This window comes from Hippoglossus hippoglossus, chromosome 3 (assembly GCF_009819705.1).
Source record: "Hippoglossus hippoglossus isolate fHipHip1 chromosome 3, fHipHip1.pri, whole genome shotgun sequence".
NCBI classification, from domain to species: domain Eukaryota; kingdom Metazoa; phylum Chordata; class Actinopteri; order Pleuronectiformes; family Pleuronectidae; genus Hippoglossus; species Hippoglossus hippoglossus.
This window is the reverse complement of record NC_047153.1, coordinates 11,916,467-11,942,499: the sequence shown is the minus strand read 5'-3', so window position 1 is coordinate 11,942,499 and position 26,033 is coordinate 11,916,467. Positions and strand designations below refer to the sequence as shown.

The 26,033-nt window shown below is 40.9% G+C and overlaps 1 protein-coding gene across 3 annotated transcripts; it reads left to right on the top strand.

The window, feature by feature from the left end:
- The first annotated feature begins 4,434 nt into the window (after positions 1 to 4,434).
- strc1 (stereocilin 1) lies at positions 4,435 to 24,388 on the top strand. Of its 3 annotated transcripts, XR_004613458.1 has the most exons (29): positions 4,435 to 5,505; positions 5,623 to 5,647; positions 6,192 to 7,539; positions 8,334 to 9,182; positions 10,113 to 10,178; positions 10,697 to 10,807; positions 10,965 to 11,119; positions 12,861 to 13,047; positions 13,770 to 13,885; positions 14,562 to 14,691; positions 14,773 to 14,955; positions 15,970 to 16,008; positions 16,101 to 16,271; positions 16,596 to 16,736; positions 17,332 to 17,393; positions 17,499 to 17,634; positions 17,895 to 17,983; positions 18,612 to 18,747; positions 18,861 to 19,057; positions 19,425 to 19,515; positions 19,764 to 19,935; positions 20,393 to 20,568; positions 20,711 to 20,866; positions 21,483 to 21,625; positions 21,741 to 21,889; positions 22,013 to 22,110; positions 22,524 to 22,674; positions 22,986 to 23,046; positions 23,650 to 23,782. XR_004613458.1 is itself a non-coding variant. In XM_034581410.1 (28 exons), exons 1-28 carry the CDS (start codon positions 5,103 to 5,105, stop codon positions 23,799 to 23,801), a joined length of 5,832 nt encoding a protein of 1,943 aa, XP_034437301.1. In that variant the 5' UTR covers positions 4,435 to 5,102; the 3' UTR covers positions 23,802 to 24,388. The 3 variants fall into 3 exon arrangements, 2 of the variants coding, with proteins under 2 accessions (XP_034437301.1, XP_034437302.1); XM_034581410.1 differs by lacking the exon at positions 22,986 to 23,046 and having other exon boundaries at positions 23,650 to 24,388; XM_034581411.1 differs by lacking the exons at positions 21,483 to 21,625; positions 21,741 to 21,889; positions 22,013 to 22,110; ... (1 more) ...; positions 22,986 to 23,046; positions 23,650 to 23,782 and having other exon boundaries at positions 20,393 to 20,623; positions 20,656 to 20,768.
- The last annotated feature ends 1,645 nt before the right edge of the window (positions 24,389 to 26,033 follow it).

Genomic DNA, 26,033 nt, shown 5'->3' with positions numbered 1-26,033 from the left:
GGGCATTCATCTTCACAGTGATGTGTCAACGTCAACCTTTTCTTTAATCATAGTATTTGATTTGTCATTTGTCTATAATCAGTGTTGTCTTTTTTACTCCTAATCAAGTATTCTGGATGAATCAGAGTTTTCGGTTTCTTTGTGACGTGTAATTCGATGGCTATGTCGGTAGCATAATGACTAATGTAGCACATCTCTGCCAGTGTGTCCTGAAGTCTACCCCTGGTAGAAATCTATGGCCAGACCATGTTCCAGCCATCTCTGGCACCAGCAACATACTGTTTGAACTGTCGGCTTCACTGACTGCCCCACTACTCGTCTGTTTCATAAGTTTTACTTTGTACTTTTTAACCTTTTCTTTTGTTTTTCTTTTGTTTAGCACAGTTTAAAGCATTACGTTAAAGAATGGTAACTATATGAATGTGTTTCTTCCTGACTTCAGCCTGGACACAAGCCAAACTGACATTTTTACTCCACTGTTGTTTCAACTTAATTTATTGAATAAGAGTGACTGACACGTAGCTGATGTTGTCGCGGCAACCTCGCGAGCCTAAACCCGTGAGCTGAAGACAGAGCGACGGACAGGTTAAACACGCGTCATTTAAAAAAAGGCTGTCTTCTGTCTTCAAAAGGTCCACTTGAATCTCTGTGACAATTAGGCATGCATTGTTGAACTCTTTACAGTTCTTGTTTGGATTTGTAGGTTGCCTGTACAGTGCCATACAACACCCCCCCCCATCCCCAGTAGAAGTTCTCCCACCCCTGAAAATTCTTAGATGGAAAGAGACAATCAGACATCAGAGCTCTGCAGATACTGAAACCTGGAGACACCCACCCCTTCCCTCTGTTATTTTTTTAGTGTGCAGAATGTGTTGTGTACTGTAATTCCAGAGTTTTAACCCTTCCCCTGTCCCGACCCCGTGAGCACATCCTCCGGGAGGCTCCTGCTGTGCCCCCCCCCTTGCTCACTCAACACAGATTCTGTTCAGAGAGATGTTTCCTCCCTGTCTCTGCCTTTTTCTCACCAGAAGTTGGTAGCTCTCCAGGAATTAGAAGAATTAGCTTGTGTTCAAGTAAAATTTGTTAGGGGGCAAAATGGTGTTTACTCTGCCATGATGTTATGAGTACACATGTCCAGACTATGAATGTAAATTGTACATGGGGCGAAGTGTTCAAGTGTCTTTCTGAATTCCATGTCGAGTCCGCTCCTCGTCTAATAGAACAAATACTTGAGAAGGGGATGTAAGCTCAGATGTTGAAGAGAAGGCACGGACAGTGTTGCATTGAGGTCCTACTATGGTAGCCCCCCCCCCTATCCCTGCAGCCCCCCCTCCGGGCAACCATCCTTTAGTGTGCAAGCTTCACCTGGAGTGTGCGATGTAGCCCGGGTGGGCTCGTCTCCTCAGTGTGCGGCGATAGTGCAACTATCTGTCATGGCTTGTTCCCAGACGATCGGTGGGAGGCTTTGATACTTTTAATCCATTTTTAATGTGCATTACCAGTCTATTGTACAATGAGTGTTGTACAATACATGCAGCTTCATGTTTTAAAAAAAATCCTTAAAGTAAGGAAAAACTTTTGTATTTTTTATTTCAAAAGGCATGTCATATCTACTTTTTAAATGTATTAATGAAGATTTAACTTTACATCAGATGGAGTGTTTTTTTTTCTTACAAATATCTGTATGTTTAGTTTAGCGCTATGTCACTGAACTGTTAAACTTAGCATGTAGAGAATACAGCTTGCTTTGTGGGGAAGTCCTGAATTAAATTTTAATCATGGCACTTTTTCTGCAGAAAGAAAAAAGCAATTGTGTTAATGATTTTTTTTTTCAATATCTGTCAAGCCATTTTACTTGCAAGAACTGCTATTTGTGCTGAAGATGTATTTGAAAACTATTTTAAGACATCTTTGTTAGCCGTCAGGCTATATGCTATTGTAAAGTGTATATACAGTTACATTGAATTTCTGAAACAAAGTTTTAAAGTTAAAAACCTCTTGCATGCCCTTGTTTTTATTTCTCCACTGTGATGGTGAAGATGTGGAACAGTCGAGGGGAGAAAAGAGGGTAAGAAGTGACGTCACACTTAAACAACACTAACTTTAACTGAACAACAGCGCCCTCTGCAGCCACATGTGGTGATTACTTATATCCAAACGATTAAGTTGTTTGAATCAATGTGTTTGTGGGCGTGGTCCCATTCACTGGACTGAAACACAACGGAATGGTGGATATTACCTATGAGGCCCAGCTTCCTGAAGCGCTACTGCTGCATCAAGTCCACCAAACTCTGTTCACAGTGAATGTTTGATATCAACATTGTTTTAAATCAACTCTAAATCTTTTGAACTGATCTACAGTTCTCTTGAAATGACTGGATCTGATAAGTTAAGCTGCGAGTGTGAAGTCAGTTCCTCACTTCTCACAGGAGATCGTACCCACTCACCAAAGTTACACAGAGCGAGAACAGACAGCCAGTGGGGGGGGTGGGAAAGAACAAGGCTCCATTCTTCCTTTCCAAGTCAGTGAAACATCAAAAAGATTGTGAGGTATTTTAAAGTAAACAAGTTGCAAAGTGTTGCTTTAAATGTTTATGGTTGAAGCACTTCAATCCATTTCCCAATCCTTTACTTAAAGTAGGCACATGCACTTTATCCATTACACTAACATTAGAAGTAGAACTATGATGTTCAGGCCTTATCTTTTATTTATTAATTCAAACGAGTCCACCCTGTTAGTTTTTGGATTTCACCAGGGTTTGCACTGTCTAATTTTAATTCAGGCTTTTAGCATTTGCCTGAAACAGTAGAAACACAACATTTGGTCTTTTCCTTAGTAAGAGTTATTAACATTTTCATTTTAATACAGATTTATCAAATTGTAATTTGAATGAGTTTAAAAACATTTAAGATTGTCACATAACTTTAAAGCCACCCTTAAATTTCTAAATTAGAAGATCCTTCATTCTTGTCATTTTGGGTGTAAGTTTTATTAGCTTGAATGTTTTTTTTCTAAATTAAAGACACAATTTTCAACAGCCAATTAAAGTAAATGTATCTTAATATTTAGAAAACTAATGTAGTAGTAAAACATGATACACAAAAGAAACTAAAAAGGTTGGCAGCAGAACTTGCCAAACACACACTGTCAAATGACAGTAAAGAACGTTACTTATATAATAGAGATTTATTTTTAAATACAGACACAAATACATTCAGCAGGAGAATGTGTATAATGGATAATATTTTTAACAAAAGTAATTTACTGTATTTTTATGGCATTTGCATTTAATTTAGATGACAAAAAATATACAGTGCTTTCAACTTTGATTTGTTTATCAGAATTGATCACTTATAACTTGTGATTGTGGAGAGTTATTGAAGCAGTAGTTAGTTTTTATATCCTGTGTTTCCACCAGCACCATCATCATCTCAGCCCTCACCAGTCTGTACCTGCAGCAGATTGTGTGTAAGTCCTCCTGCAGTCAGTCTGCTGTCTTCTGCCGGCTCCTGACACCACTCAGGTTTCACACGGAGGAATTAATCAACACACTCGGTTAATAATTCAGCAGCGATGGCCGTGCTTGTTGCAGAAATCCCTTCTGCCTTTCACAGCCTTCATTTCGCACCCACACCGACACCTTGGCTCTGTGTGTAATTAGGCCGCTGACAGTGACTCAGAGCCGGTGTAGAGTTGCGGAGCAGGGCCGGAGCTGAGAGAGAGAGCTGAGAGAGAGAGCTGAGAGCTGAGAGTGAGAGAGAGACCCCTGACAGGCAGCAGCCTCACCTGCCCCTCACCTACACTCCAGAAGTCTGCTGGAGGATGAAGAACAGCCTGAACCACGTGTGTTGCTCTTAACGACTGACACTTCACCAGCAGGATGTCTGTTTCCAGCCCGGCTCTCCAGCTTCACATGAACATCTCCACCACGTCAGCAGAACTAAACTGAGAGGGACGTATTGTGTTTTTATCTGGAGGAGCTGCCTGCTTTGAGTTGGACTGAGGAGACAAACAATGTGGTCCACACCAGCTGCTTCCATGGTGTGCATCCTGTTGGGTGAGTTCACAACAGAAACTCAGTTTAACATATGGCCAACGATTATATTAAGAGAAAGATTTTCAGATCATTATCGTTATATATCATTATTATGATATACGTCACTTTATCATTTCTTTTAGGGTTTTTGCTTCTGAGTAAAGGTTATGTTTTTAAACTTTTCTTTATGAGGTGAATCAATTGTGTGTGATACATGTGCTTGTACAATGCACAAGTGATATATTGATATATATTAGACTTTTGTTATGTTGCTATTGATGAAGATTCTATTGCAATAATTATTGATATTGTTGTATTGCCCTAATTTATCCTTGATTAAAATCGCCCAGGAATGCATTGTCCAATAAAAACAATATATTGAATAAAAACGTTCAACAAATTATTATCATTATTGTATGACCTGTGATATAAATACAGATAACTTAACTTTTATTGTCTTGTTAAGCCTGAGTGCAAGAGGAATCATGATTGTTCTTTATATAAGTAAAGATTAAATACAAAAAATAAGATGAAGATTCACTGCAAATAACTTTTTTATCCGTTAGAACCTCATTTGAATAAAAGTATCAGACACAAACAACATTCAGAGAACATTCAACAGAGGTAAACTCATCTTAACTGTGAAAGTAATAACTAAACAATAACTAGTATGAGAAGTATGAGATGTCACACAATCTTTGACATGTTGTATTTGCTGTGATCAAAGAGTAGTAAGACTTGTATCTGTGGGTCAACAGAAACAAATATTTCCTGTTTTCTACAGGGATCATATGTGATGTGTCCTCACTGCAGCCCAGAGTTCTACAAAGACAGAGAGGGCGGATTCCAAAGGAGCTCACCACATTAGAGGAAGACATCCAGAAAGTCATCAATCAGATCCACTCTTTGTCCAATGACAACGAACAGACGCGCAGCTTCACTGCAGGAGAGGAGGGTTTCTCCTTAGATGCATATTACAGTGTGCTGAGTAACCTGTACGCTCTCTTCCAACCTCTGCTGAGAGACAGGTTCACAGACGACCTGCCCAGAATCTTAGTGTGCATCATGTCAGGGAGGCAGGACTGCGGCCTGGAGGCAGAGCTGACCAAGGCGGTGACTCTGAAGCTGGGAAGGCCCCTGCTGGCGTTTGTGTCGTCTCTGAGGTCCCAGACATGCTCTCCTCTGAGCCGCGACACACAGTCGTCCAGCTTCTCCAGGGCCTACCTCGGGATGGGGGAGTCGGTGGCCACAGCGTTCACTGGTTTTCAGCAAACCTTAATAAACATACTGAGTGTCCCCCTCTCTGGGAATTTCATGGGTGCGGCGAGCGGCCTCGTGGACGCAGCCGTGACAAACGTCCTGAGGTTAATGGCAACGTTGCTCCAAGAACCAATGGACTACATCAAGATAGCTTTACAGTTTGGAATCAGCGTTCCGTCTTTAGACAGAGACGAGACCTGTCAGCAAGGTAAAACCTTATCCTTTAAAAGAATTTGAATATTGAGATGTATTTTTTTTTTTTATAATGCACAGTTTATTACAAATTCTCTCTGCCGAATAAATAGTTTTCCCACTTGTTTTGCAGGAGATCTCAAGCAGCTCATCATGTGGTGAGGCATTCTTTAAATTCAAATAAGCCCCTTTTCCTTATTGAAGCTCCACTGTGGAACTTTCGACCACAATTAATACTGTGGAGCAATGATTTTAAGACTGGGTCCCCTTTTGTGTTGTGCATGAACATAAGGTCATAGAAGGTGCAGTTCACTTCCCTGCTGCTGTTTCTGAAAAGATAAAGTCCCCGTTCTGGACAGACAGGAAAATCTTCATGTTGAATCACTGAATCAACAATAGAGAAACATGTTGGGAAAAAAAGAGACCTCTATCTCTGATTTGGGGAAAGTGTAAGTCATTCTGGGAATCTGATATTCCCTCTTATCTGTGGTACTTCACATAGGTCTCATATGGCTTTCAGTATGGTTTTAGGGTTAGGCAGAAACCCTGGATTAAGATTGAGGACATGTATTGTAGAAAAAAACTGACTTGTGAATACAGAATGGAGGAAAAGTCCCCGAGACAATTAGAAGTTTCCCTCCATATCTCAGCCAGTGTAGCTCTCACTAAATCGGTGTCATCCCTGATATATTCTTTGTTTAGGGGGATAAACCACAACGTGAGCTGGTCCTTCAGTAACTCCATCGTTGACATCCTCCTGGAAATCTTCTTGGCCCCACAACAGCCTCCGTGCACATACCCGGGGCCCGAGTGCCAGAGCCCTCCCAGCATCCTCTTCCAGCGCAGCGTCTCAGAGGCGGCAGGCGACGGCCACGACATCCTTCTCGAGTGCGATCGCCACAACTTGGCACGGCTCAACGACACGCTGTGTGCTGACATCCTCGCAGGGTCGAGATCCTCTATGTCAGTGCTCGCCTTCTGCCAGGCGCTGAACTCCCTCAGCGTCCACCAGATGCAGCAGGTGTGGAGCAACATGTGCTATGTCATCCGAGAACTGGCCTCTCCGCTCAGCAGGTCAACCGACTGCAGTGTTGGGGACGTGCGGCCTTCCCCTGCCACCCCCCCTTCCTCTCTGACCGTCCCTCTGACTGCGCCTCGTCGAGTGGCCAGAGAAGCCACCAACCTCAGACAGCTCGCCTGTAACTACAGCAGCTGGTCGGAGAACGAGGTGGTGGACGCCGTCCTCGTGACGCTGTGCAGCGACAACGAGCGCGAGCAGTTTGTGAGGCGGGTGTGCAGCGACGCTCCGCTGATGGGGAAGCTGCTGTCGGACCGGATGAACAGCTGGCTGTATGCGTACTGTGCCAACTCCTCCGCAGACCCCGGGTACCTGGTGAGTCACTTCTGCGTCTACGGGAAGTGGTTCGACCAGCCCACGGTCCTTGTGGGGCCCCACTTACTGGAGTTCTGCATGAACCTGGACGGCCCCACACTGACCAAGCACATCTGTTGGAACACCGGATTCTTCGTGATGTTGTTCTCCCACCCAGAAAACTTCCAGTTTATGCCCAACTGCTCAGTGTCGCCCCCTGCACCCCCGTTCCCTGACCCGGATTCCCTGATTCTAGATTCTTGTCGTTACTCCGAATGGCGCGATGTGGCGCAAATTCCCATGGATGTCCTGATGCAGTGTGTCAGCCTCGATCGGAATGGTTTCATCAAAGAGGTTTGCGCAAACCAGACTTTTCTCAACAATTTGCTGCTTAATACGGAAAACGACTGGCTGGAGAGTCTCTGTGAAACCTCTCATAGTTTTCTACCCACCGAGCCGAGCCCGCCACTGAACACCGCAGACTGGTGTGACTACCACACGTGGGGCGAGCGGCCGGTGGACGAGTCGGTGGTCGGCCTCTGTTGGAACAATGACCAGCTGGCTTTTCAGAAGAACGTTTGCTGCAGCGCGTCGGTGTTGGAGAAGCTGTTAGAAAACCCTCAAAACCAATGGCTGGTATCTGTGTGCAGGGACATAGACGACATGGTGTCGCCACAGGTGGGTGTGTTAGCTCAACGACGTGGCTCTGGGTCGTCCAATCAACTCGTTTGCACAAAAGGAAATGACCACATTTGAATTTCATAGAAACATTGAAAAAAAGTAGAGGCAAAAGTTATTAGACAAAAAAAATATTAATTTATTCCGTGTGCATATATTGAAACCGTGACAAAAAAGTAATGTTGGAGTCACAGAACCATGACAGATAAAGATGTCATTGAATCAACAGCGATCAACCAAATAGAAGAAAGTAGAAAACAGCTGGAAGGTGTACTACACATGTACTCGTCAGTATGTGGTCGCACCTACAGTACAAGCAGTACTCAAACATTTATTTTGGTAAAAGTACAAATAAACAGAGAATAATATACTCAAGTAAAAGAAAAAGTGCATTGGCTTTTCTACTTGAGTAAAAATAAGACAGTATTTGCTTTAAACTACACTTAAAGTATTAAAAGTAAAAGTACTTGCTGAGAGTAGCCTATTCCCTAATGAAACAATCAACGACATCATTAACTGTACTTACTGTATATGTTGTCATATTAATCAAAAATGCTGCAGATGATGTAACACAATGCTTTGTTAAAGTGGTCTAGAAAGTACAAATAGTTACTGATATATGTAATGGAGTAGAAGTTAAAAAAGTACCTGAAAAGAATTCTACTTCAATACAGAGAGATGAAAAAAATACTTAAGTAGAGTAGTGAAATAAATATACTTTGTTAACTTCCTAAGAGTTATATATTTTTGAGAATTTGTATTCTGATCTTGTATTCAAATAATCTGTACTTTAGGTGTGCAAGTACTCAGAGTGGACGTATCCCATCATGGTGGACATGACCGAGCTCGCTCTCTGCTCCGAGATCGACCCGCTCAACTTCACCTCCATAGTCTGCGCCAACCAAACCATCCTCCACAACCTGCTGACCAATCAGGACAACACCTGGCTAATACAGCACTGTGCCAACCGCACAGATTCAGGGGTTTCTCCTGGAGGTGATGGAGATGATGGGGAGGACCTGGCTGGATTCAACCCTGCCGAGCAGTGCCTGTACTCCAGCTGGAGCGTGGCTCTTCCAGATGTGTCGCTGCTAACTCTCTGCTGGGAACATGACCAGACAAATTTTGTCTCCTCTGTCTGCCCAAACTCCGATCTCCTCCTCTTGCTGTCCCAGGAGCCGTCCAGTATGTGGGTGAGCAGCATGTGCACCACCTACACCAACTACACCACTGCCACCACCACCAACGCCACCACCAACGCCACCAACCTCAGCACCACTGCACAATCTGATTCTTGCCTGGCCAGAAAACTGGTGAGGCAGTTCAACTGGAACTGCTCGGCTGACTTCACCTCCGCCTGTCGGCCCGGGGCCAGTCAGAGTATGGCCCTGCAGATGATGTTGCGCTGCTGGGTGGAGAGTCTGAGGCCCAGGGTGGAGGATCTGCTGACTCCACCTGTGGCTGCAGTGCTGGAGCAGGCAGTCAGCACCACGGTGGTGTTCCTGTTGGCCCTGGAGGAAGTGCAGAACACCTCGCTGCACGTCATCAAAAACATTAGACTCAACGTGTTAGAGTCTGTGGGGCGCTACCTGGAGAGGGAAAAAGACTTTGGAAAAAAGAGAGTCGTGCTGCAGTGCTTCGGGGTAACTATTGTTTTATTGTGCAGTTAAAATTAGTTGATATTCGTAATCAAAGAAGTTTTCACAGTCTGACACAACAGTAGCAATACTGACATATCGAAAAAAGTCCTGCAGTGAAATGTGCTATAACTATAGAAGTACTCATGGGTCAGAAAAATTGTACATGTACAAGTACAACTGTGTAGAAATACCCTAACCCTCTGCAAGTATTAACATCAAAATATGCTATACTATAACTATCAAAACTATAATACATATATACTGAAATGGGCCATTCTGCAATATACCTTTACTTAAGAATCACATATTGCTGTAGCTGGTAATCTTAACTACATTAAATACTACTAAATAAACTACAAAAGCCTCAAACTTGTGATTAAGTAAAGTACTTGGGTAAAAGTATTTAGTTATCCACTAATTTATACTCTTCAATGGCAGTACTATCATAATAATCTCTGAGTAGCAGGTTTATTGTTTTAGTTGGTCAAAGTGGAGGATTTTATGTATTTTCCATTTTATTTTACTTCTTATTCTTCAGAGAACAAACAGGAATCTGTTGCTCAATGAGAACTAATGAAGAATCATTCAGGTATTGTCTCGGACACTGACTCTGCAGGTTAATTAGAGAGAGATTCTCCTTCATCTTTTATTCATACAGGCTCAATCAGTTTCTGCGTCGGACAATTCATTGACTTCATAGTTCATCTAATTATTCATCTATATCAGTTACCATTAGTGTCACAGTATAGCAGCTGACCTTCTGTGTAAAGGCAGCCGACAGCTGGTTTACTTGTACTCTCCTGTCATCGATATTGACATGATGAATCTCGTCTTTTGGGTGGAGTCAACACTGTTTTGGGTGGAGTCAACACTGTTTTGACACGATTTGACCGTTACACTAATCTGTGTGTGTGTGTGTGCGTGTGTGTGTAGACAGTGCTAACCAGCTTGATGCAGACAGCAAGAGATATGACGACAGAAGATTTCTTCTTCATAAAGGTAACTAGAAGTGACTAGTACTACCCACATTCACTAACCACTGCAGTTTTAGTCAACATACAGGCTTTTTTTCAGATTTGTAAGAAGTCACTGTGACCTTTGACCATTCAAATCTAATCAGTTCATCTTTGAGTCAAAGTGAATTTGGTCAAACGGTGAAGATATTCACTGGATTAGGTGTTCCTGATGTATGGTGTTCACAAGGCAACGTGTTTTGTGAGGTCACAGCAATCTTAACCTTTCACCTTTGGCCACCAAAATCTAAGCAGTTCATCCTTGAGTCAAACTGAATGTTTTTACCGAATTTCAAGAAATCCCCAAAAGATATTCTTGAGATATCATGTTCACAAGAACGGGACGAACGGATGCACAGCACGAAGCTGTCACTAGCATGGAGGCGTAACAATGACGATCATTATCTGAATTCTCATGTAAAGTTGCTAATATAAAGTTAAAGTATGTGTCTATGTTTTTTCATGTTTACTTGGACTAATGCCCTAATGTGTTAATGGTTGCAGGAGTACTTCAGGGTGCCGCTGAGCAGCCTGAGGTCAGTGCTCAGTGCGACTAACATCACCACTGTCAGACTGATCCTTCAGTACTACAGCAGGAACAAGGATACGCTGCAGGTGAAGAAACTCACCATTTAACATCCAGACCTTCATGCTAACCACGTTTAGCCGTCTTTTCCCGGCTCTGTGTTTCATACATACTCTCTGTTCAGCCTTTGTTGATTCCACAGTTTTTCATTCTTGCTAACACAAAATATTTGCCTCTGTTTTCCAGCTGCCTGATCAGTACCTGCCCAGCATGATGTCAGTGCTGCTCCACACCCACGTGAAGAGAGATGTCAGTCTCTTCCCTGAGCTGGCTCCTCTGCTGGCCTCAGTCAGTCCCGCTGACATCCAAGCTTTACCCCCACTGCAGAACGACGTGATTGTGTGAGTGATGGTGTCCGCTTATATGATCCAATATCATAGACTCTATATGAAGATGGACGACATGACCACTCCCAAAAGTGAAGTTAAAATGTCCCGATCGCCCCCTGGTGGGTGGCTGCAGCGAAGGTCATGAACCCAGCCACCTCCATGTTAGTGTATGGGACATGAACCAAACTAAAACGTTCAAGTAAAGGTCAAATAAATGGTTTTTAATTAGCTATTTGATGCTCTAAGAATGAGTTGAAACATCATGATCAACAGCTGAGACTGACTCATGACTGGTTGCATCCTACGCAGTATCATGTCTGTGTCAAACCTTGTGTTACATCTCTGTAGCCCTGTGACTCTGTGTTACATCTTGAATATTACATGTTGAGTACAGTCTGCAGTGAACAGCCTGATTTGTTTTGGTGCTCAATCATGCAGTATCACTTTCCGACATACATAAGGCTTCCATCTGGCCACAGGTCCGGTGTCAGGCTTCCGTGACAAGAGATGTGTCATTTCACCCCAAGATGCCAGGAACATGCATTATAGATTGCAAGTAAAGGAGACTAGTGCACTTACTAGATTTCAGTGTAGAAAGAGCTTCGTGTGTGTGTGTGTGTGTGTGTGTGTGTGTGTGTGTGTGTGTGTGTGTGTGTGTGTGTGTGTGTGTGTGTGTGTGTGTGTGTGTGTGTGTGTGTGTGTGTGTGTGTGTGTGTGTGTGTGTGGTTGATCTTGTTTCAACTAGGATGAGCCTTTAAACTCAGAACAAACAGTAAGAAAATCTGTATTTCATCTTAAATCTGAGACTGTGAGTAACCACAGCTGTATATAAACCCACCTATAGTTCTGTTTGATCATTACTATCTAATATAATTATACTATACATAAATACTGTTGGTTTTTTTTAGTTACCCAACTAATCCCAGAAAGTGAGACGTACATATTTAACTAGGATTAGGAAAAAAAAATCCCTCATGATTTATTATGAAAAAAAAAGTTCTTTAACTGGCAAATAATTACATCTGTTTTAGTTTGATAGTGGCTTTATTGTTGTGGATCAATGGTGTATGTAGCTGAAGCTAGCAGGCATGAGGGGACCTTTCCATCAAGACTGGAAATAAGGGAAATACTACCAATAATACACTTAATTTCTATTACACCTTTCAAAACACAGTTACAATTGAACTACAATTGAAATCAATACAAAAAAATATTTGAGGATGAAATACAGTAGGTAATTTGGCTCTATCCAAAAATATATTAAAAGATATCGTTTTTACTCTTTTTTTTCATCTTGTAGTTTGACAGGTATGTGTTAAACTACATCAGGTATATATAGATATAAATCACTAATAATTTACCTTTAGATGAAGCAAGTGTTTCCCTGTCTTTATGCTACGAGCAAACATATTGATTCCTGGTTGATTCATATAATATATTTGTAATTTAATACAAAATTACAAATGTAGTTTTATTAATTCAGATATTTATATGTAAAAATGAGACATGTAAGTGGTATCAATCTTCTCATCTATTGCTCAACAAGAAAGTAAATAAAGTTCCAAAAATCCTGACTTACAGTAGTAAATGTTAAGTTTTTCAGGCCTCTCACAATGTTTAAATGACTTGAAGTCAATATTTAAGTGACTACATATAGTACTATGTAGTATATAAATATTACATAAAAGTGATACAGAACAACAGTTTCAGTAAATAACGTGAGTGAAAACAATGTTTTGACATTTGTTTGTAGGAGGCAGGCCATCAACAGTAACCTGGGTCACATGACTCTGGACCAGCGGGAAGCATTTGGCCTGTGGTACAGCAAAGATATGCCCCCGTCCAAAATCACCAAAGGTCATCAGTCACTCATTAGGGACACTGGAAACCTGATCGCCTACCTGCCCTTCCGCAACTTCCAACACCTCTCATCTGCTCAGGTAACCGCACCTCTGAGCCCTGACACCCGGCCGCGAAACCCGAGAAACCTGGACTGCTAAAGTTCGATTAGCCTCGGGGCACCGGCCGAGCTCCACGTCACAGACCGGTGAAAAGAAAGCACAGACGCACAACCTCTTCTTTCTCTGTCACCACCAACATGTCTCCTCATAAGCTGATGTTCAATAAGTAAAGATGAGGACATGAATTATCAATGACCAGAAAATAGATGGTCTCTGACCTTTCACTCATAGAGGAGTTTGAAAGATGGGTTTAAAGGAGTAGTTTGGTGTGTTTGTAAATACTTTAATCGCTTACAAAGAGTTCAATGAGAAGGTTGATACCACTCTCATGTCTGTCCAGTGAATATGAAGCTACAGCCAATTAGTTTATCTGGGTGAAAACATTCAGCAAAACAAGTTATGTTTTTACATTTTTGAAAAAAAAAAACTATGAGGTAGCTTTATTGAGTTGGTAGATTTTGGATTTTATCACCACTGACCACATTTCTGCTGCTTCCTCCTGTTTCCTGTCCTAATGCCTAAGCTAACTCGCTGTGATGATTGCTTCATATTTCACACACAGACATGAGAGCAGCATTAATTGATTCATTTAACCCATGACAAAAAGGTAAATACGTTTATTTCCCAAAACCTGTGGATGTTATATAGATTCTTTAAAAAGTATTTAATGGCAAACGTGTGTGTGTGATGTTTATCCACAGCTGGTGGACGGGCTGGATGTGTTGCAGGAAAGCCACCTCACTGCTCTGAAGCAGGAGTTCATCGCTCAGAGCCTCGTCAGCAGCTACAGGAACCTGACAGCTCAGGATTTTATCAGGTTCACAAAGAATCCACTCTTTCTATTCACATAAAGTGTTGTATTTGACATTAGATCAGAAGGATATAAACACTTTAATGTTTAGTTTAGCATGTAAAGTAATTTTGACCGTTGTCACCACTCACTGTTTGCCTGCAGGTCAGTAGCACTGTAGACATTTCAGAGAGGGCTATTGAATTACATGTTATATTCAGTATTTGTGTTAATAAATTAGACTCTTGACCATCTTCAACAAGAAAAGTGTCCATGGGCTGTACTGTTAAAGGTTTTAATGTTCAAATAAGAAAATTATTAAACATTTTAAGGGTAAATAACCATAAGGAGAATTATAACACACAGCGATAACAGTCAGATGTCAAATTTTTTTTTAACTGAAACAAATACACCTTTAAATGACAGAACCAGCAGAAACTTGGTAATATGAAAATATATATAAATATACAAACTATTGTAATGGTAACACAACTTTTTCTTTTGCCTTTTAAGAATTAAATGTCATAGAGATACACAGTCATTTGTCCTAAGTGCAATACAGTTCCTGAATCCTAAGGCGATACCTCTACAAGCAGGCTGTGCAGAATCAACATATGTGTTTTAAATAATGTCTGTGTCACTTCCTGAGAGGAGACGTCTGCTCCCAGCTGTGTGATGTTAAAACAGTGTGTGTATTTTTTAGGCTGGGTAAACTGTCATGCCTGGCAGACCCAGAAGACCTGCTGCTGTACAGAGGCACTGAGGCCTTCGGTGTCATCCAGCACTTTGTCATGAACTGCACACGTGAGGGACTCAGTCTACCCAACCATCTGGTACGAACTGACAGTTGCAATTGAGCTGTATTTATGATATTCAGTATTATAATATTAAACGTATATATTCTGTCTCTGCAGATTTCCAGTTTGTTGCTGAGCAGCACAGAATTTAATGTCCCCTCCTCGCTCAGCGCAGATCGACTGGCAGAGGTCGCCCACCTCATGCCCTTGTTGGGTGTGACTTTCCTGCAGGGTCTCACTCCACCACAGCTGGGAGCTGTTCTCCCTGCTCTCAGCTCTACCTCATTCAGCCCTGCACAGGTAGAGCAGCGTGCCCCACCTGTAATGTATAGTGAAAGATGTAGGAATTAGCAGGCACAAGCATCATCTATAGACTCTTTTGTATAAAGTGAACATCAGGTATCAGAGAGTGGGGGTTTCCTCAGTCCCTGTCACAACACAGACCCTTATTTGTTACACATAGTCGGGTCTTCTAGCAGCTGGTGGAGCCAGTAGCTCCGGAGGAGCAGCTGACAGGCAGTGGGTCCTCAGCACAGGGCCCCTGAGGTGAGGTGGCTCCTGAGCAAAGACCTGATCTTTACTTCACCATCAGCATTCATCCGAACCGGAGCCTTTCCCCCCCTCAGCCTCGCAGCTGTCGTCTTGCTTTTGTATTTTAAAAGAAATCTCTAGAGGATTAACCTCCTCAAGATAGTTAGACTGCACCATCATGACAAAGACAAAGAACTTTATTTTATATTCCAGTAAATTAAGTAACGATAAAGACAGCATCACTCAAAATAACCATGATACAGAGCTTTAGCAATAAGATACAGTACATCTGACATACCAGGAAATGATCAGTTAAAATCATCACTCAAATCATAATTATGATTATGTTTTCGGGTTGTCCGTCCTTCAATCCCTATAAATGTGGTTCAAACTATTAGTTGGACTCACAGATGAGTGTCAAGGGTCACTTTGACCTCTCACAACAAATGTTTGCCTTTTGAATGTGATATCTCGGGAACACCTTGACAGAATTTCTTTAAATCGGGTTCAGATGTTCACTTGGGCTCTAAGATGAACTGATATGATTTTGGTGGTCGAAGGTCAAGGTCATGGTGGCTTCACAAAACATGTTTTTGCTGATATCTTAAAATCTGCCTTTAGCAAATTCTGACCAGTTGTCACTACAACTCACAGATTAACCAATTACATCTCAGAGCTGAAAGGTCACGACGACCTCATATGTGTCTGGAAAAAATGTATGAAACTGACTGAAACTGTACTGGTAGCAGTAATTCCAGTTATTTATTTGCGTTTGTTTTTCAGGCTTCCGTAATTGTAGACAAACTGACTTCGATTACCGCAGTGAGTTATTTTAAAAACACCTCACAACATGAGTGTATTCACTCTGCATTGGTTTATGCCCCGACTCTTACTCCGTTCTCCTCTCTGCACAGATGACCGCTCCTGGTCAGCTGCAGAAGCTCGGCTCCCTCATCGTGGGAGTGAAGACAGAGACCTTTTTGACCCTTACCTCCGACATGCTGCTGTCTTCCCTGCCCGCCATGGCCCAGCAAACACCAGGCCTCAGCCCGCCGGTGGCCAATTCTATCTCCACCAACCTATGGGTACATCCGAGAGTGGGGAGACGCATTCATATTGATTTCAAGGATTTTGAATTTTGAAAGTTTGATGATGTTAGTTAAAGAAAAAGACAAAAATCAACACTGACTTGAGTTGAATAGCATCTAAGAAACAATATGATATCATTAAGAATTTAATATCTTATCACTCATTTCAATCACTGGGTTTAATTCAAATGAGACTATAAAACGTTTCACTTAGTCTTGGTAGATTTCCTATTTAATCGTGATGTTTTTACTCAAAAACCTAAAGAGTTATGATTTATTGTTATCTTATGTTATCTTATGTGTTCTGGTACTTCTAACCAGGGGTTTCCAGAGGTTGTCACGTGGTTGGATGATGTGGAGCCTTTGCTCAACTGCACGCCTCTGCTCAGTGTCCTGCCCAGGACTCGTCTGCTTGTGAACAACATCGCCAATATAACCACGAAACCCTTTAACACACAGCAGGTAACACATCGCAATAACAAGGAAATGCCAAGTTGTTTTTGTTCTTTATTGCTTTGTGCCTCTAAATATTAGAGGTTCATAAGTTAAAAAAGTGGAAATAGATCCTAAAACATGATGATATATTTAATGCAGAAATATACATGTGTTAGATTTATCTATAGAACTCACTTACATTTTGCGTGTTTACAAAAAAGAAAAAGCTTATATATACAGATAAATACATAAAGCTAAATACATGCAAATATTGTGCCCCATTAGCCATAAAATCTCTGTTTCACAAACATTTGCTTTCAGTGTTTGAACAGACGAAAGCCTCCAACCTTGACTTTTACTTTCTGTTATGGTCTCTTTGTACTTCCTCTGCTTGTCATGAGTAAGTGTTTATGACAGTATCTTGATTAGCAGCTTAATTATTTAGTGGAGAAGCAAAAGCAAAGACGTCATCACCACCGACACTGTGAATGGACCTGCCTGTGAAAACAAACAACACTGACAAAAACTGTGCTAATATCAGATTGTGCTTGGCTCACAAAGTGCACAAAATGTCATGTTACAACAACTAGGTAACACAACATATGTCTGTTATCTCCTCCAGGCTATAGCTATTTTCAGAGAGGCACTTGATACTAAACCAAACCTAATCCTCCAACACTTTCTGTAAGTAACTTCATTCCTGTGATTAATGTGATAATTTCTCTGCAGATTATTTCCTTTTCTCAGTCTCTTTTAATTGTGTTGGTGGTTTGTATTATATGTGAGCAGGAGTCTGGGAACACTGGGTCAAGGTGTGAGCTGTAAAGTCCTAAAGAAACTTTTTCAGGCCGACTCTTCACCTTCTGCGGTGATAAGAATCCTCCTCTTCCTCAGGCAGCAGCCTGGTCCTCTGCACACCTCACTGGTGAGCTCACTATAATTTATTACACTTTATTCAAGAGTCTTTTCTTTGACAGACGCGGCCAAAGGGTTAGGGTTACAACACTTTATTGAAATAGTATAATATATAATATAATTCTACAACAATCCTCTTAAATGGCCTGGCCCTTTTAACTGCATGTGATCTATATCTATATCTACATCTACATCTACGTAGAGACATATATCTATATGTATGTATATCTATGTCTATCAGTTGTTTTGTGTTATTGTTCTCCTGGACAGAAAACGTGTGTGATCGACGAGCTGTATCAGCTGGAGTTCTTCTCTGAGCTGCTCAAAGACCTCGGAGCTGAGATTGCCCTGTCCATGCCGTGAGTCACAAGTTTGCATGAATCATTTTTTTTACTGTCAGTGTTTTCACATAACATTTAAAATGATCTTCAAAATGATTGCAGGGAAAAGGTCAACTCATTAGGAGTCGATAAGAATTATATGTCACATGTGACATATGTGAAAAGTCACCACATGTAATTTCATGGCAGGAAGCCCATCAATCATGTTTGATGATATTAAAAAATGAAAGTTCTCATTTGTTGAGTGCTGAGGTTTGAGTGATCAGGTTCACTCTCGAACCATCTTTGTTTGCCCAGAATAAAATCAGGCAAGAAATTCTATCAACAATTTGAACAGATCCTCCTCCTACTGTTTGAAAAAAATAGATAGAAGCCCTGTTCTCTCCATTCAGACATAAAACATGTACGTTAAACTCGTTTACTCTATTTATTTTATTTATGACTGTATGTACGTCTGTGAAGCACATTGTGTCGTCTCTGCCTCATAAAGAACTCACTTATGAAGTCATTGTCCAGAGGCAAGACCCGACCAAACATCTGTTTGGTCAGGTCCTGTTTAACAGCAGTTTATCATTATGAATAGATTTATTCACAATATAATGTCTTTATTATTTACTTTCCTGTGTGTTTGTGTGGTTACTTGCAGCATGAGCACCATTAACAAGTTTTCTACAGCTGAGATGGACGCTCTGAGGCAGATGGTTATTCAGGACCCTCGTCACTTTCTCTTGCTGCCAAGAAAAAAACAGCAACTGCTGGTGGACAAAATGGCGCAGAGGATGGTCAGTACACTGTGAATACTCTTATGTTTAAAAAACTAAGAGGCCAAAAGACCACAGGAAGATTTTAAGTTTGAAAACAGGAAGATTTATAAATGTGATTTGTTTCTCCACAGAGCATGTACACAGGAGTGTTCACTGAGGAGGAGTTCCGTTCACTGGGCGTCATGGCACCGTTTGTGGTGGATGAGGTTTTCATTCATGTGGACCGCAGCTTCTTCATCGACAATCTGGATTTCCTCCTGGGACTCTGCTACAGCAGGAGCAAGATGGAACTGGTGGCTCGGATCCTGCAAGAACCTGCTGTCTTTGGGTAACAAACTTACGAATGAATTTATTATACAACACATTAATTGTGGGTGATGTTTTTGTCAGGTTTGTGTCTTTTATATTTTACTAATATGATAACTGAGTTATTACATTTCCAAGTTTCTTTAGGGAGAAGATACAACTAGGTTCACTTAAGAAATTGGCCTCTTAACATTGTTCATTTTAGAGTATTGTCAAGTGGGGTTCAATGTATGTTTATGGAATTTCATAAACTTCTATAGAGTGTGAAAAGTAAGTTCACAGTTGAAGATGAAAGATGATGAATCTCTACATTATATGACAGAGGTTTCATATGATAAAAAGCAGGAAACTGAGGAAAGAGGATGAAGCGCTCTCTTGTTTCCTCTCAGCCCAGTGAATAACTGGAACCAGACAACTCTCAGTCAGGTGGACCGGTTCCTCTTCTTCCTGCCTGACAGCAGTCTGCAGGACATTTCCATGGTGAGTTGACTGATGTATTTTACGTCATAAATACTCCTCAGACAAGACAGTTTGATCCTCAGGTAGAGATTTCGAAAAACTCACTCCTGTAACAGATTTGTTTGTCTTCCGGAAATCTATAGAGACACATTGGTGTCTTGATTCCATGGCAGGAGAGGCCAATGCAGGCATATAAATGAGTTCCTCATATGTCACATCTCCAGTCAGTGTCTCTACATGTTTGTGTGTTGTTGTCTGTGTTCCCTCAGGCGTTGATGACTCTGGGACATATAGAGAAGCTGTTCATGATGCAGCGTCGGTGGGAACACGGGCCTGTGGGAAGTCGTTGTTTGATCAAGAATGAGAGGATGGCATTTTTTCACAAGCAGCAGTTTGTTCTTCAGTTTTTCCTGGGCTTCCTCAGAATAAATCCTCTGTCACGTGAGCATCACATTTGATTCCTAAAATCGCTACCAAAGAGTCGTTCATTATCAGTGCTCTGTAAAACCACTGGCTGTCGGCCAAACAGTCGACTACCGAATGAAGTAGTTGTTACTTTTACTTGATAATAGCTTGTTCTGTTTGACCAATTTTTTTTTCATTTTCTCTGTGTGAAGCAGTGAATGTTCATTCTGGATTTTCTAATTACTAATTTTCCTTATAAATAATTCACTGCATTGTTAACATGCAGTGAATTTCTCTCAACAATTATAGAAAATCTATAAAGAGGTTCGTTATGTGTACTTTTTTTTGTTTTGTTTTAATAAAGTTTATAAAATTAATACATAAAATGAAACATTTTTAATTTGCTCATAGAAGTTGTTGATCTTATATAATGTTTTACATATAGTCATATGTCAGCAGCCTCCTCTGATCAGATATTTGTGTCTGTTACCAGCGACTCCAATCGTTCCGACCTGTGAGCTTCTGCGCTCCATCACTCCGGCTGCCTGGACCGACAGCAGCCTGACGAGCATGTCTTCATCTGCCTTCTCCAACTGTCTGGAGCTGATGGGTCACGACCCGTTCTTCTCATCCTACCAACACAGGCAGCTGCTCCAGAAGGTCAAACAGGTGAGAGTCATTTGTCGTCGTCTTCATCTCATTGTCAGATATGTTTAATTCACCGGTGTCCCCTCCTGTGTTCTGGACTTAACACAGTGTGTCTGTTCTCTCTTTGCCGGGTCCCTCTGGAATAACACGCGTGTGCATGTAGATGTACGGCCCCGTCTCGTCCTTCTCCCCGTCTGTGATCTCTCAGCTTGGGGGTCTAGCATTAGAGCTGACGTTAGATGAGCTGAGCAGCCTCCGACTGATTGAGCAGAGGAGCATCGCTGCTCTGGGTGCTGTCAGTGACTGGAGCAACAGACAGGTACCTGCTTTAAGATATTATATAAACTCATCATACTGCTCTTATCAAACATTGTTCATACTATGTAAACTGAGTTAAGACTAAAATCTTACTTTTTAATATTTTTTACTTTACAATGTTTAATATTATCCTCTGCACTTTCCGAGGACTCTGTGTAAAACTTATATTATTCCATGACCACCACACAGTCAGTGTCAGATGTCAATCATGACGTGTCACCCTGTTTTTATAACAACAGTCAATCGATCAAGACACTTTGGCTTCACCTTTGAGGAGGCATCATGTCGTCCATCTTCATTTACAGTCTTTGATTCAAATGAAGTAAAAGTATTATGATCGTAAACAGTGGATGTTCCACAAGAAAACGACAGAGTAAAATTTTCTGTTCATCCTATTTAGACCAATGACACTAAATAAATATTAAATACACCTTACACTAACCTAGAGGATTTTCCCCCAGAGGGATGACCCCAAAGTTTTGTCAGATTTTCTCTCAAACACTTTTTTCAGAGCTGTTGTGTTACATTGTATTAATTTCGGCTGGTTGTTCCTTATAAACTGAACCTGTGGTAAAAGTCTGGATGTCTGGGTCATAACTCTTTTTCCTTCCTCCCAGTTGGCTGCTCTCTTTACCACCGTGTTGAATTCCACCAAACGGACTCCCAGTCAGCTGGACTCCAGCACACTGGTGGCCATGGGACACATCGTGTGTGGAGCTAAAGACACAGAGATCAAAGCTTTCAATGCTGTTGAGTTCAGGTGAGCAAATAAAAACAAAAACACTACAGAAGATGCTTCGTTCCACCTTTTCGTTTAAATCCTAATGTTTGAATCTCCTGTCTCCTCGTGCTCTGTCTCTCCCTGCTGGCTGCAGTAAAGCGGTGCTCTTTCTGGGTCAGTTGACGCTCTCCTGCTCAGAGGAGCAGCTCGATGCTCTGGTGGGGCTGCTCACACACAGTCTTGCTTTTGGACTCATCAGTTCGTGGGGAACTGACGTCTTCATTGAGATCGGAGTTCTGGCAGGTTTGGTTCCTTCACTGTCTTCGCCTCGTGAAGTGCGGGCTCACAACCTGAAATTCAAATCACCAAATGTTTATTGCATTACATTACATTACATTTCTTTAAAACATTTCCCACTTCTTGCAGCTGGTCTCCCAGACTTTGCCATGTCGGCTTTGGTGAAAGAGCAAATCGAAGGAATTACGCCCTTGGCTATCTCAATGATATCGACTGTACGGTTCAGTGTAAGTCAACATTTAATAAAACAATATTCACAGCATGAGCTCTTTTTGATTCAGGACGATTTCAGCGTTTTATTGATTTTTCTTTTCTATAGTCCCAGTTATCCTGATCGATGTTCACGTTGGTTCAATAATCAGGTTTCAGCCAAGTTAAATTTAAAGGTCCAGTGTGTAAGATTTAGGGGAAAGGGATCTATTGGCAGAAATTTGAATGTAAAATAATCCTATTGATGTTTTTACCTGTGTGTTTCATCTAAAGTGTACAAATTGTTGTTTTCTTTACCCTAGAATGTGCCCTTTATATTTATAAACTTTGGAAATGAACTTTGGAAATGAAGAAATGAAATCCTTTTGTTTTTTTAGACTTTAGAACAAGTCCTGATGTGCCTGCCTGTCTGTTTTGTCATTTCCTCAAGGTGGCGTTAAACCACATCCAGATCAGCATGTTCTCCTATGAGCAGGCGGCTGCAGTGACTCCGGAGCAGTTCTCCGCTCTGTCAGACGTTCAGCGGACTGCCCTCGCCATGGCGCTGACGCCATGGGAGAACAGGCCTATAAACTTCAGAGGTAAAACGCTGAAAGATTTGAGACTCTCGTTATGAATTCTATATCGACTGATCAGAGACTTAATACTTCTTTCAAAAGTAAAGCTCTGACCAACATTTTGTCCCAATTCCATACTAATACTATACATGACAGTTTATTATATACCAATATTCATATTATAGTGTTTTTAGTTAGTTTACAAGACATAAAGTAGTTAATATTTGCTCAAAGGGAAATCATACAAGATGCACTGTGACAGATACTGAGCTGAGCAAATAAAATCCCAAAATGTATTTTTCTAAAGATGTAATAATAGATTTTTTGTTTTCATGTCTGAGATGATCCTGGAGCTGTCTCACAAACATCTGCAATTCGATTTATTTTTGCTCAGCTGTAAGTAGCTCATGTATTTTCTCTGTGTAGCAGCAGCATACTCCGAAATTAAAAATAAAGCAAATTCAGAATGTACATAGACATCTTTTAGCATATATGTTAAAAATGTATTAAAAAAAATATTTTTATCATAGCAGATTATTCTGAAGAATGTTTACTCATTGAAAAGTTCATACACAAACCTTGGTGAGAGCATTATAGTATGAAGTGTAGAACTGGGACATAAACCTTTTTATAATAATTTACCTCATGATTACATATCAGACTGAGTTTAAGTTGTGGAATTTGTAAGACATTTATTTTGAAGTACTTCTTGAGAGCAATTGGGAAAATTCTACATTGCACATAAATTTATTAATAAAAAGAAACGAATTGTTAATTTCATCTGAGTATTATTCTATTTATTGTTTGATTGAATGAAACATTTATACTGGAATGTCTTTCTAGATGCTTTGACAGTGTTTATTTTCAAATGAACTCAGAGTGGAGTCAAATAAATGTATTTCCATGTGTTTTTTGTGATAATACACAAAGACAGATAATCCGCAGAGCTCCTATTTTGCACGGCCCTACATTTGTATTGGTTTCACTGTGTTCCTGTAGGGAAGTCACTGGGGCTGGCGCTGAGCCACAGTCCTCTGTGCCTCGTACTGGGACTGCTGATGCTGCTGATCGTCCTGCCCGACCCTGATCTGCCCTGGCACATGACCCCGCTCACCCCTGCTGGATCAGGAGATGCCTCTTCCCCCACATAACCAAGACGATCTCACTGATCTGTGCAAGCTGTACCTCCTAGATAATAAGCAGCACTTCAGAAAGTGTTCACTGAGACTTTTTTGCAGTTGTCACTTTGAATTATCAACATTCAGCACTAAACAAACCAAAGATATTGTTCGATTCACAGAAGTAAGAGAAAAACTAAACATGTTCAGTGTATAAACAACATATCCACCAACACCCATAGAATTCTTTTCATTTCACTTTTCATTTCCTTTATTTATTACTTTATTTATATTTTGATGAACCTGTATGAACTCCTGGTGTATCTTTCTCAGGGATGTGATGCCATGCCCAGGAAAGAAATGGAATAGTTACTATACAGTTATTTATTAACAGTTCAAAGTTGTGTTGCAAACCTACAAAGTTCTATATTTTTGTGAAAGGATGTCATATTTTTATCAGATCTTTCCCACATTTATATATTGATGATGTGATAACAGGTTCATAATGCTCAGTGAGACACACTTGTGTTAGTACTTCAGTGTATTTGCTGTGAGTGTTGTATTGTTGTGCACACTCTGTGGTGTGATAAATATAGATGTAAATTATTAAAGTGAACCACTCTGCCTCTGATCGACTGTCAGTCTTCAGCTCTCATACACACTCAGTGCAACTGATTAATATCTCACAGTGATTTATATGTGACAGTCTACAGCACGTAAACATACCGGCTCCCAACTCTAAAAACACAATAGTGTTGACTCCTTTCAAACCATGTAAAAAAAACTATTTTATATAAACTTGCATTTGGTGTAACTTTGACATATTTTGTGAACATTATAAGATAAACATTTCATACAAGTCCGATTTTTTACTTTTGAAGTCAAAATGATAAGATAGTAAAACCTTATAATTGTGAGATTATCTATATAATGTTGTATGAAATGATGAGTCAGTATCAGAACCAGGACAGTTCTGTAACAGCACATACTGGAGGACTTTGACCTCTCAAATCCTAATTGTTTTATTCCTAACTGAACTCACTGTGTGTTTATGACATTTACAAACTTAAGATGTTTCATATTATCATACACAACCATCAGGTAGTCGTCTAATTGGTCCCAGATTCATTCTACAGCATGACATCCACCCCGGACATTCATCCGGGTTCATAGAGAACTATGTTCAGTGACAAGGAGAACAGTGAGTCCTGCACCAGCTGGTGTGGCTCCCACACAACCCTGGTCTCCACATCATGGAGTGTGTCTGGTATCACATGAACATACAGAAGTTGGAGCAACCTGTTTGTGTTAGATAATTGCTGCTGAAAGTGTGCTTACTCTAAATACTGCTATGACTTTTAATTCGTGAAAAATAAAAACTATTCAAGACATTATTTTTGAAAGCATATTAACATACAGTGGTACACATTGTAGGGTTTTTAATACTGATGCATCAACATAAGAACAATTACTTAGATTTTTTAAATATGTAGTATTTTTGTTTTTGCACTTTACTTTCACAACTCCTATTTACTATGTTATATGACTTTTTGAAGATGATGCCATCAGGGCGAAGGTTCAGAGTCTCCTGTGCACAGAGGGGCTGTTTAAAACACATTTTATTCCCACTGCCACTTTGTGTGTCATACACCAGTGAAACATATATTTCCATTTATGCCTACATTATTATTCAAGATTCAAAACGTTATTGTCTAATAATGGCTACCTAGCTACCTATCTATCTATCTATCTATATCAATACATCAATACAGTAAAGTTTGGAATCTTGAATAATGAGACAGTATTCTGACATTTTCAATAAAACTTGTAAAAGTCAAACATTGACCTCCTCCCTGTTAATAAATACATGGTATAAACATGGTGTGGGCTGTGTCTGACACCAGGCCTGATCATATGTGGTGAAATGGAGAAGCTGCGGTGGCTGCTCGGGCTCCTGTTACTTGCAGGAGTCCGGGGCACTGAGGACATTAGATAAACCCACAGTGACGTCCAGCACGTGCGAGCTGTTCCTGAACGTGGCCAGCGGGCTGCAGCACTGACTCCACCGACGGTCTGTCAAACACAGAGAGACCGCAAGCTCAAGTCGAGGCAGCGGCAGCTCGGAGAGGCACTTCCGGTGGCAACAGAAACTGCCACTGATTTGTAAAGGCCATTGCCGCGATTTGCAGTGACAGCTGCCTCCTAACAGCGTGACAACAAAGGCAGAAGCCAAACAAAGAAAGAGGCCAAACAGTGTGGCATCAG